We start from the raw sequence: 13,208 nt of genomic DNA, 5'->3' as shown, positions 1-13,208 counted from the left end.
AAAAATTTAAGGCCTCCCAGAAGATCACCAACTCCTGCATGGGACCTCAATTTTGTGCTGGAAAAACTCACCCTGCCTCCTTTTGAACCAGCAGCTACAGCGGATATAAAGTTTTTATCTTGGAAAACAGCTTTCTTTTTGGCAATCACTTCAGCAAGAAGGGTTTCAGAACTACAGACCCTCATGGCTCTGGAGCCTTTTATTACATTTTATCCGGACAGGGTGTTCCTCAGGACCAACCCTTCCTTTATGCCTAAGGTGGTATCCAATGTGGCTCTTAACCAAACTATTCACCTGCCAACATTTTACCCAAATCCGCAGAACAAGGGGGAGCGGATTCTGCATTCATTGGACGTACACAGACAACTAAGATTCTACTTGAACAGGACCAGATCTCTAAGAAAGTCTGAGCAACTACTGGTGGCATTTCCTGCAGGATCAGAGGGGAAAGCTATATCAAAGCAGACTGTTTCTAATTGGCTAAGCCACTGCATTAGTTTCTGCTACATGCATCATGGTAAATCCGTGCCCAAGGGGATCAGATCACATTCCACCAGGGCTGCCTCTACCTCAGCAGCTTTTCTCAGAGGAGTTCCAACCAAAGCCATTCTAGAAGCTGCTACTTGGAGCTCTCTTCATACTTTTACAAAGCATTATCATTTGCCTCTCTTCTCTAAGTCCAGGGCAGGCTTTGCCACTGCATTTCTGCAGGGCCTTATAGCCACTCCTAATGCTGTTTAGTTCCATCCTCCCATCCATAGCTTTGGGATTCTACCCAAATGTAATGACTGCAACAGTGAAGCACAAAGAACATAGTACAGTTGTGTACACTTGCCATAAATGTAGATGTTCGATTGTACTCACTGTTGCAGTCTGGGTTACCCACCAGCCATCCCCCTTTTTTCTAGAACTTCTCTTTCCTTCACTATATTTTAAAGCCGTTTTGGTGTATTTGCTTTTAGATGAGGGTAAAGTTTATGTAGCTAAAAATGCATTTACGTGTATATTGCTGTTTATATATATATATATATATATATCTATATATATATATATATATATAGATCTATATATATATATATATATATATATATAGATATATATATATATATATATATATATATATATATATATAGATAGAGAGAGATAGAGATAGATATATATATATATATATATCTATATATATATATATATATATATAGATATATATAGATATATATATATATATATTATATGTGTGTGTGTGTGTGTGTGTGTGGGGCACCTGACATCTGGGGCAAGAAAAACTGAGTAAAATGGCGTCAGCTGCATGTTTTATACCCCTGATGTCATGGAAGAGGAGACAGCAACTGACACAGCACCCAAGACTTTGATATTCAGGCCGACTGTGAGGGCAACCTGCCAGCAGATTACCCAAATGTAATGACTGCAACAGTGAATACACTCTTAACATCTACATTTATGGTAAGTGTACACAACTAAACCTTTCCCTCCCTCCAGCCCCCTTCTTTGTGTATATTACTCACCCCTTGCAGGGGTTTTGGTATTTACTTTTTACTATTGGGGGGCTCCTGACATTTGGGGCAAGAAAAACTTGTTTAATGGCATTGGCTGCCTGTTTTTTTTTTTTTTACCCCTGACCTGACGTCAGTCCTGGAGTGACAGCAACCGATGCAGAAATGCTAAGTCTCTGGTATTCAGGCTGACTAAGGGCTACCTGCAGGCAGATAACCCAAGTGTGAGGACTTGCAACAGTGAATACACTCTACCGTCTCCGTTTATGGTAAGTGTACACAACTGTACTTTTCATTTTCTATTATCATTTTCTTTCGAGGGAATCCATCAGTTGGAGTTCTTAAGCTGTGCAGTTTTTGTATATCCTTATAACAGTTGGGTGCCAGAGTCGAGTTGCCAAAGTATTTGCTTGGTCAGTGGTTGCTGGTGATATAGTGGGCTCAGGCGCTAGGTTTTGCTATCTGCAGCCAGGTGGTGTTAGGATGTGTGCTGATTAAATGGGATGCATGCATTTAGGTGTAGGAGTTTCCAATGATGCCGAGACTCAGCCTTTTAAAAGCAACTGGGATAAGGGTGCATCTTTTCTTGTAATTGCGACTGTCCTCATGTAGTTTCCCTAGATTTGAAAAACTGAGGATTTATTTATAAGTATGCAGTCTTGGTGATGCCCAGTGAATGGTCAGTGTTGGACCAAACTTAATGTAAATGATTCTCATGTTTGTAAGTTGAATTTTTTCACCTGTTCCTGACGACTCTTCCAGTTTTGAGCATCTCTCATTGTGTGTTTAACCTATAGCTTAAAATTGACATCCCAAATTATTTAAACCCTATTTTGAAAGTATGAATTTTTGATAGGATGCCTTATTTTTATTAGCTTTTCTTGTGGTAGATTGTGAAAGTGGAGAGAGTGTATAAAAATATTTCTAACTTGTATTTTTTTTTTTTTTCATTTTCAGAATCTGAGCAAGAGGTGCCTTCTGGCAGTTCATCTAGACAGACACAGTCTGATGAATTTCACAGTGACAGTAAGTGCTTTTAAGTAATGCTCATAGTCTTGGTGTGGATGTGCAAGTGTGAAAAATAAAAGTATAAACTGCTTTATTTACCTAGTTAGAAAAATTTCAGGGAGGTGTCCATGCCGGAGCAGCTGAACTGTTTTCTACTTAATCCATTTGGCTTGTCTCTGCAGTCAGATCAGTGCAGTATCATTGAATGGATATCTTTCAGAATGTTGCATGTTCACTTGAGTCCTTATTGTTTTGTACAGGTTTTACTGACAGGCAATTTCTGTGAAGACGCTTTGTAAAGCTCACATTCATAACATAACGCAGCTTGGAAAGAGTTGTATGCCAGTAGCCTCACCGCATGTGCAGGCCACCGCAGGGAGTTGCAGCATTGGTTTGCTTTGCATGTGGTACTGTGTTGCAAGAGTAGTAGTTGCCATTTGTTACAACCGTAGAGCAGTGTAATTAATTTGCCTTTATGTTGCAAAAAACTGCATAAGGTATAAGTAGAGTTCAACTGGGCATTTAGTTTGGCTTAATTTCTAGAAATAGTATTAAATTCAAAGTTTACAAAGAACTCACATTTTTTTTCTTTCCTGTTTAAGCAATTATTTTAAGAAACATTGCACCTCATACATCAGTTGAAGCAATCATAGCAGCATTTTCACCTTATGCTGCCTTGTCCGTGGGTAATATTCGACTAATCAAAGATAAGCAGACCCAGCAAAACAGAGGATTTGCTTTTGTACAGCTGCCTTCAGCATTGGTAAGTTTCCTCTCTAATTATTGGCAGAAATTCCTGCTTTGTATTAGACTGCATCTTGTCTTTAGACATAGTTGAGATTTAAAAGTGGCTCAACATTGAATGTCTTCAAACTGTTAGTGATGTAAGAAGGAGGGATTCATGTGCTTATGTAATCCTTTTTTCATCCCTTCCGGTCTGCCTTTGGAAGGGAAACAGCAGCTTGAAATTAACCAGGAAGACTGCACATATTTGCATATTGTTTTATAGAGGAGTTGCTGGAGTTGTGGGGGGATGTGGCATGGGACGGAAGAGTGAGTAAACTGGCATTGGGTCCTTCACTGGACCTTTAAGGATAGAAGAGTGTGTGGATAATTGAAAATTGGTACTGTTTTTAGGGTGTAGCTGATGATCTCTGTGGCTATTTAACATGTCTTATCCTTGGATCACTGTTGACGTATTCCAGACTGTTGGGTTATCTTGCCAAAAAACTTGGATATTTGGCCAGGGTTCCAAAGCCAAAACCTTCTGTAGAACCATATGTCTGATGTATGACTTGGGCCTGTGGCTGTTAAGGTTGATTAGCGGATGTAGAAGCATGAAAACTTCAGGCTATTTTGCATTCAGCTGAATGCAGTTTTTGCACCTCTGTCTGTTCTACGCATGGTCATTGGTGTCTTTGGTCTTCACCAGATGTGCAGTAACAAGCCACGCCCAAAACTCACTCCTGTGATATGTCATTCATGAATATGCATTCCCTCCGAATGTACAACCAAAGGAAAAAAGTGCACTTGGCGTTGTAATAGGACAGTAAATATAACAGTAAACTGAAGTAAATTACTGGTATGGCGTGAACGACATTTAAACAAAAAAAAAAAAAACACTTTCTCGACCTTGGGGTATTTCAGTTTCTTAAGAGGACTGCCAACTCCTAAATTATGGATTTGATACAACGTAATAGCTTCTTATTTAAACTAAAGTGTTTCCATTGTCACAGTGCTTTTAATAGTCAAATAGTCACCAAAATCTCACATTGACACTTTGAACGGTTATGTGCTGTCAGCACAGCACGCAATTGTACGGAAGTGTAACCGCTTCTTCTTTCTTTTACTCAGTTGTGGGGTTAAGTCTTTAAGTATTACAGGGTGTTGCAGCATGACTGAACTTTGATATGCACATATTGTGTATAACGGCAAGTTTTAATCGACCTAAAATGTTAAAAAAATTATATATATATATATATATATATATATATATATATATATATATATATATATATATATATGTATATGTAGAATTTATTGCCAGTTTGTCGAAAACCCCAAGTAATATGCAGACCGGGTTGTCACTCAATTTGCGACATGCCCACTTCTGCACAAAACTAACTGGTGAGGCCCTGAACTACAATATCGCCGATTTTCTGCAAGGATCTCCACTCTCAGCACCTGTTTTGTTTTTATAATCATGCTGTATACTATCTGCTAGTCTTTCTTACCTAAAACCATATAGGTATGCCTTTCATCCCTTAACGCTTAACTTTGGAGACTCTGCACCCTAGGCACCTCACCCAAGTTAGTCATAAATACTTCCACTTTGGACTTCTGCGCATCCTGGAGAATACATTTAACAGGCCTAGACCTAATATTTTGGGTGCCAGTTGGGCCCTGGACACAGTCTCTGAGGTTTTAAAACCTGCAGAACGTTTGGTTTCTTAGACTCCACCTACCCTGCCAGAGATTGGTGATTCATGTTTGTCTGAAACAACGACAAACTGCACTCCTCCTACTCCCGCTTCTCGCAAGACATTTGGAGTCCTCCTCAGAGGATGAGGTGGCAGTCTGACATGAACATTCTCTGGCCTGCTCTTCCCAGATTCACTCCCTAGGCCAAGTGGCCTCTGGTGATTATGCTTTGTTATCCCCTGATTCTGCTGTAGAGGAACCTTCCTTTGGGGAAAGTATTTTTAACGCACTGAAGCATTTTGATTGGGAATCCAGTCAAATTTCTGATGTACCTTGATAGAGAGGGTAGGCATCAGTGCACCACTCTGTCCTGTAAGCTTTCTTGGATGCCGTTGCATGTACTCCCACTGCTCCTGATTTTCAGAGCCCAGTACCTAAAAGGTCTTGATAAATCTTCAGGCACTTACAAAACCTAACATTTTTGTAAGAATCCTGTGATGGATGCCTCTACTTTTTCTTTTTCTGTAGACAAGCTGTCAAAACTACTTCATGCTTTCCTTTCGGTTGATAAAGATGGCAGGACAGTACAGATTTGGAAAAAGGGTATACCCTCTTTAACTTTGGCTGTCAGAGCTTTGAATTATCAGACTCAAATGAAAAAAATATTTACTGTTTGGGGTAATTGATCTTTTCTGGAAGTGCCAGGCACTAAGCATCAGGCTGTATGAGGTGGCTTAGGATTCACAGCTAGCTAGACGTGGTGTCAGGTGCACCTGTGATGCAGTGGGAGCCTCCTCCAGGGCAGCTGCCACTAGAGCTGTCATCAGAAAGGGGGTACACATGGCTTTGCTCTTGGTCCTTACCAAAGGACATCAAAGCCAAGCTTCTCTACTCTCCTCTGAATAGGATTCTTTTATTTAGCCGTGAAGTTTATTTATTTTTTATTTTATTATTTTACATTTGTTGACCGGGCTAGTCTAGCTGGATACATGTCCATTTCCAGTAGAGGCCCGGGGAGAAAAGCTCCACAAAACACAGAAATGTTGAACAAAACTTGTTATACAAAAAAGAAATTTTACAAATGGGAAGTAGTACATAAATTATTTCATAAGCATAGCCAAGAAAATACATCAGGTGATAAAATTGCTTAATGCAAAAAAGATAGAAATCTTGTTTATCACATGACATAACATGTTGATTGACCTTCATGGAGGAATTGCAATGCAGGTGAATTTTTTTTTTTTTGTAGTTCAGTGGAAATGATAAATAGAAAGTAGAAAAATAGTCCTGTAGAAACCTAGTAAAGTATTTGAAGTCACCATCTGGTTTAAAACCTTGCCAAGAGCAAGGTATAATTATGAACAATTTGAGCCAAATTTTCATCTCTCCACTCCCCAGATATTTGAAAAACTACCGGGCAAAACCCACCTCATTCCCTCACAGGGAATCTAGACCTCCTTTACAAGAACAAGAAAACGCACAGAAAAAAGATTTCAAGATAAATCTGACAAATTCAAAGAGTGGGAATTCTCTCTACCAGGCGTAATCAGGATGACTACTTCTACCACTTCCTGTCTCCTTCAGTCCATCCCTTTCCCCTCTCAAAGACTTGACGCCAGCTCATAACTATAGACTGATGGGTCCTCTCTCATTCATTAGGGCTATGGGATAGCATGGAAGGATATTCCTTCTCTCTAAGGCATTTTCCCCTCCTCTTCCCAGTCTGGTAAACCTTCCATCATTAAAGCCTGCTCGACAAAGGTGCAGTGGAATCTGTGTCACAGCTGTAATATAATATATAATGGCTTCCAGGCTGTTTCTAATACTGAGAAAAGGAAGATGGAGACTAGTACTGGATTTGTTGATACTGACAAAAGGAAGATGGAGACTAGTACTGGATTTGTTGATACTGACAAAAGGAAGATGGAGACTAGTACTGGATTTGTTGATACTGACAAAAGGAAGATGGAGACTAGTACTGGATTTGTTGCTCATCACCTTTCTCAAGGTTCCATCTTTTAGGTAGTTTGCTTTAGACTATATGCCATTCATCTTTTTTCAGGCCAGTGTAGTCTGTGCAGATCTTAAGATTGCCTTTTTCCATGTCCCAGTTCACCCATCCTTCTTGAAGTTTCTAAGGTATTCGGCTTGTTCTTCGCACTTGCAGTTCTCCTCTTTACCCTTTGAACTGTCTGCAGTCCCCAGGGTATTCACAAAATGTCTAGCACGAGTCATAGCATTTTGCAAAACTTGAGAGGAATTCAGATATTCCCATATTTAGAGAACTATTATTTTAGCAAGTCTCGCTACTCGCTGAACAGATCACTTTAGATTCTGCACTTTTCATCTAGAGCAAGTGGTTGGAACCCCCCCCCGTGTTAACCCTACTCATGTTTTAGGGAGTTTGGGTTTTAAAAGAACGGGACAAATGTCGGTCCTTTTTAATCTCTAGTCCTCCTTTCCATGATAGGAGTCTAGCTAAGAATAGTCTGTTACCGAATGCGATTCTCGTCTCCACAATCTCCTGAAGTTTGCACTAGTCCCACTTCATAGTGGCTGGGATTCCGATTTCCGCCAAAGGTTATTTTAAAACTAGGAGTGCAGAGCGCCAATGTCACCACCTGTTCTTTTTAGCTGAACATAGAAAGTAGCTTGACCCTCCATGAAAAGTCCCCCCCCCCATTTATTTATTTATTTATTTTGAGAAAAAAGAGCCTAAGGTTTCTATTTAGATAAAACCTCAGTAAACATGTATTAATTTAAACTTCCTTCAGCATATTGCACCATTCCCTGCTCTCGCAACAGAGAGGGGAGCGCTTGACAGTAAATCCCCTTTCCCAGGCTTCAATTCCCCTGTTCATGTAGTAGTCTCATTTAGGGAGGTAAGAGAGAGACTCTTCCTTGCTTACAGTTGCATGAGTATTAAGTCCGTACACCACAGCCTTTTCCCTAGGGTTGTTTTCTGGCTCCTACCATAGGCTAATGTTTTAAACTTGGTGTGCACAGCACCAACATTACAACTCTGTTTAATACTCCGACTTGCTGGACTTGTATTTTCCTCTAAAAAGTTAACCCCCCCCCCACACCCTCCAATTGATCCTGATGAGTTAAAAAGCATTTTGATTTAAGGAGACACTTTCCTGATGAAGTAAGACAAAAGCGCTGCTATTAATCTGTGTATGTGTAGTGGATCGAATTTTCAATGGCCACTTATTTTATTTGACTTGATTTATTGATTTTGTGGAAATTAAGCCATTAAAAATTAAATTAAATCATTAATGTAATTTTGAACTTGGACTGCGGTGGTGATGCTGCGGTAGCTTTGTTGCCTCACAGTAAGACGTCCTGTTCGATTCTCAGCTAGAGCATCTTCTGTGTGGAGACGTGCGTGAATGGGTGTACTTTCGTTGAAGGTTGTGCGTCAGGGCCGACAACTCGGCACGTAAAAATCTACTGCCTGTCATTACCGGACCAGAGTTCCGCTGTGGCGACCCCTAACCGGGAAAAAGCCGAAAGACACAACAAGGGGATCCCAAGGCTTGCCAATTACATGTCACAAATGCATGAGTAAAGACCATATCCATTTACACACCCACACTGAGTGGTTGGCAGCCTGGGACACACCCCCATTCCTGGCAATAAATAGTGCACTCTTAAATGGTTCTAACATTGAGCAATGCTCAAATAACCTCTTCGAATTCTCCATAACGGAGATAGAGTAAAGCATTCTAATGAAGACCAGCATCCGTCTGCTTTGAGTCTGCATAGATAATATTTTCCAGGACTAAATGAGCGCCTAATAAACCAACTGAATAAACTGAGTTGTTTCTAAATCCTACAGGTTCATTGCTTTTTCACAACCTAGACACAAAAGCATTTTAACAAGACCAACATCCTGAAGCTAACCTGAGATTGGCGAGATAGAAGCAAATGTTTACTAAAAAACGTTTACTAAAATATTTTGTCAGCCAAATTAAAACCTTTTCTCACAAATACAACTAAAGGACTCCACAAAATTTTAAACCATTTATTTCACAGGAGATGCTCCATTCTGTCTACACAGGGCATTAAAGACAGACACCTGACCATTCACTCAGCTGGGAGATCTTATAGTAGACCTCAATCTCCTAAACTGATTCTACTTTGGAGGATTAGTGAGAGTTGCTAAAATACCTCCCCCCCCCCACACACACACACACACCCGTCAAGGAGGGGCCACTCGCATTTCTGGGGCACTGCTTTTGCTCTTTTCATATTTGGAGAACCTGTTAATACAGGCACCTTCTCAACAAACACTGTTGCTACATCTCCTGTTTACGATTTTCCGCTTTCAGCTTTAGGAGGTTCCCGATCAGCTTCATGAAGTGCACTCTGAATGCTGCCCAAGATTTGGACATTCTGGGCTGCATACTGGACCTCTAACTCTTGCAGGTCTTTGTACCACTAGATGAAGTACTAAGCCGCTAAAGTTACGTTCACGCTCTCTCCTGCCACTTCAAACTTGCACTGCAAAGGAAGTCCTCAGGACCATGGTTTTCATGGCAGCAACCATACCCCTGCTGCACTTCACCAGACTCCATTTGAGAAATATTCAGTGGTACTTGAAGTCTGTCTTGTCCCAACATTCTCATCCTCAGGACTCCCAGATCTTACTTTTTCCTTTCCTAAAGAAATCACTTCAATGGTATATCATGGAAAAAACTCTATGTAGGACTTCGTACAGTTTGCAAATACCTTCACCGGGACCTACACAGAAATGCTACAGAAGTAGCCTTGGGACATGAACGGGCTCCCAAAGAGTCTAGGGCCATTCAGGGGACAGAATGCATCCACTCTTTCTTTTACCTGGTCTCCAGGTCCCTTCAACAATTTCACAGATGACACTGTTCATTTGGTAGGCAAGTAAGGCGAAACAAGGTCTCGACAGCTCTGCAGTTGGCTCTTAAAGCATGGGAACAGGCCACAAAAGCAAACCTATCTTTTCAAGTAGCTTATACTCTCCCTCGACAGTGTCCTGGTAGACCTCCTAAGCAGGTCAAGGGAAGACTCTCTCAAATAGATTGCTGTACAGAGAGGTCATCCTAAACATGGTCTACAAATGGGGTATTGCTCAGAAAGATCCATTTGTCTTCAAACACAACAGACCACTACAGCTTGTTTGTTCAAGGGCGCCTTGCCTTCAGGCATGGAAGATGGATGCCACATAATTCCCTTGGAAAGGGAGATTCCTTTATGCCTTCCCCCCATGCCGCTACTCTTCAAGGCCTTGTTTAAAAATCCAGAGAGATGAACCAAAAATCTTGCTGGTGACTCCCTTTTGGCCTAAGTATTGGTTCCCCCTTCACTACCCCCTAGCCAAGGGTCATCACCACAAGTTGCCCCACAGAGTGGACCTGCTCACACAAAACAAGGGTTCATTACTTCACCCCAACTTGTAATCCGTCAGCCTCACATTATGCCTGATTGGTGTCTGACGGGCTATAATCCTCTCTTCTGAGAACATACGTCAGATATTCTTGACAAGAACACCTATCACTAGAAAATCTTTTTGTATAGTCAGGTGGAAGATATTTTCTGTTTAGTGTCAATGCTAGAGAGCAGGGCCCTCCTCAATCCTAAGGTTCATGCTATTATTTGTGTGAACTTCTCCATTAAGGTACACATCCGCCATTTCTGCATACTTGCTTCTAGCGCCCCCCCCCCCCCTTCCAGACTAGAGGTAAAAGTCTCTTAAAGGTGTACTACCTTTAAACTACAACAAAAAAGAAAAAAACAAAAAATCTTGCTCTTTTCCCCACTTTCTGAAAGTTAAGAAAGTTGTTACATATTTGCTGTTCTGAACTGTTTGGAAGTTTCTAGAAGGCTAGTGCTTGCTTGGGCTAAAGGGAAGTCTCTGTGTTCACCAGTGGCAGTAGTTAACACTGAACAGCCTGCCTATCTCTGGAGGAGTGGTTACTGCCTAGAAGCTGTAGTTTTATTGGCCATTTTCCGTCAATTCTAAACTCCTTGATCTCTCTCTTAAAACCCTACAACTCTCTTTTTGTGCGGTTTTGCGCACTGAGCAGCGTTGGGCAGCGCCGCCTAAACAGGTTTAAACTATTCCAGGCTCCACAAAGTCTGCTCTTCACTTTTTCCCTTAGAACTGTTCAAACTCTCAAAGTAATCACTGTATTCTCTTTCTAAAGCCCTGCACTTGCTCAGCCATGTAAGGAAACACTAAAGCACTACATCCTCCTTGACTTCTCATAAGTATTAGGCTTCCGATTGGTCTTTCCTGATCAAGTGAAAAAATCGGTTCCCTTCCCTAATCTGATCAGTAAAAAAACAGTTCCCTATACTAATCTGGTATGTCCAAGGGTCAATTTCGCGGTTACTCTACAGTCCAGCTGGTGAATCTGGGAATTTTGAGGTAATGTTACAATTGCCTTATGTACACAGACAACCCTCTCCTCCTTCCAACAAACTATAATGCATGTGAGAGATGCAGTTACACAGCCAAACTGGAGGCAGAGCTCTCTCAACCCAAGACTGACAGTCAGGAGGAAAAGGTAACCACCCGCACCACAAATCCAGTCTCACACAGACCTATTGCATCTGCATACCCAACACACAAACGCACAAAAACATACTCGGGGGCTCTAAATAAAAATCTGCCTAAACAGCAAAGACCTCCTAAGCAGATATCCAAGCAACAGCCACCCCTCAACAATACCCATTAATCACATATCTCTCAAAATCAGTGTGCTTCACAGTCACAGCCCTTAAGGCCAAATAACACACCAAATACACTTGTTATAGGGGAGTCTATTGTCCGGCACACTGACGTCCCGCTCACCAGACTGAACAAGAAGGTCACTGTAAGCTGCCTGTCGGGTGCCAGGATTCGCCACATAACGCAAGCACTCAGGTCACTCCAAAGCAAGTACAAGTATGACTCTGTCATTGTCCATGCTGGTGTGAATGACCTGAGGTACCTCCCTGGACTACATGGAAAGAGACATAGAGGAGCTCTCTGATCATGTAGCCCAGGCTGGTATGACCCTGACCTTGAGTAGCATCTTGCCCTCACCAAGAATGGTGCCACAGTATAAAGACAAAATGATCAGTTTCAACAATTGGCTAAAGTATTGGTGTCATTCAAAGGGGATCCAGTGTCTGTCAGCCTAGTATGACATGCTCGACAAGCCACGTTGCTTCGCTAGGGACGGCTTGCACTTGTCACCCTTAGGCTTTCGTATACTGGCCAAGGCTCTTGCCACCCCCATAGTGCCTTTTTTAGGCAAGGCTCAAAGGACAAACCCACCTCCATAGACAACCCAAGGATAAAAAACTAAAGGTAATGCTACTCAGTGCCATAAGTCTAAACCTCAAGATGCACACACTTGAAGCTCTCCTCAGTATGGAGAAAATCGATGTCTGTGCAGTAACGGAAACCTGGTTCAAGGCTCCTGAGAGCACCCCACTACTACCAGGTTATAACTCATACCATGCGTTTCGGCCCCAAAACTTGGACCGAAGCACAAAAGGAGGGGGAGTATCTATATTCATCAGATACCTACTCCTCCAGGTTAGTGGCACTGCACGAAGCATCGGAAACCCATCCATGTGCAACTAACAGCGGGCAAAAATGCCTTTCAGTTTGTAGCCTGCTACAGAACACCCTCCCTATTACAGGAACCCCACTTGGCATTCCTGAGAACACTGGAGAATATGAAGGTCTCTCCAAACTGTTACTGGGTGACTTCAACTACCCAAACATTGACTGGGAAAACTACTCGAGCCCAAACGCCCTCGCCCAACGGTTCCTTGAATTTATTAACTCTAACGCGATGGAACAACTGGTCACCACTCCCACAAGAGGGAACAACATATTGGACCTGGTCATCAACATGTGGACTCTGTTCCACACCAGAGGTAAACCCCTCATTTGTAAGATCATACCATAAACAAATTTCCCTGGCCATCCATATCCCGTCCCCACCCCCAGCCAAGGAAATCACGGTAAAGAATTTCTCAAAAGCCAACTTTGCACTTCTCAAGACTGAGGTGGAATCCTTCAAAGCCCCCGGGCCAGAGGATAATAGAGCCCAATCTGCAGAATCCTTTACAAATGCATTCTATGAGCACCTGCAGGAATGCATGAATCGTGCTATCCCAAATAAAACTAAGACTCACTCCTCCAAAAACAAGAGACCTGTCTGGTGGACCCCCGGCCATAAAATAAGCTATACAACAGGAGGAGGAAGCTACTACATGACAGAGCAAAAT

The 13,208-nt window shown here is 41.9% G+C and overlaps 1 protein-coding gene across 1 annotated transcript in view; it reads left to right on the top strand.

Moving 5' to 3' along the window:
• LOC122807832 (RNA-binding protein 5-like) overlaps positions 1-13,208 on the top strand; it is a 1,001,232-nt gene that overhangs the window by 281,819 nt on the left and 706,205 nt on the right. Inside the window, exons 8-9 of the mRNA XM_044078931.1 lie at positions 2,469-2,537; positions 3,122-3,282. Of these exons, the coding sequence (XP_043934866.1) occupies positions 2,469-2,537; positions 3,122-3,282 (230 nt within the window). The remainder of the gene's footprint in view (positions 1-2,468; positions 2,538-3,121; positions 3,283-13,208) is intronic.

The sequence above is a fragment of the Protopterus annectens genome, chromosome 7.part1 (assembly GCF_019279795.1).
Source record: "Protopterus annectens isolate FY-2018-M chromosome 7.part1, PAN1.0, whole genome shotgun sequence".
NCBI lineage: Eukaryota > Metazoa > Chordata > Ceratodontiformes > Protopteridae > Protopterus > Protopterus annectens.
The sequence above is the reverse complement of the archived record's forward strand: the minus strand, read 5'-3'. Positions and strand labels throughout refer to the sequence as shown.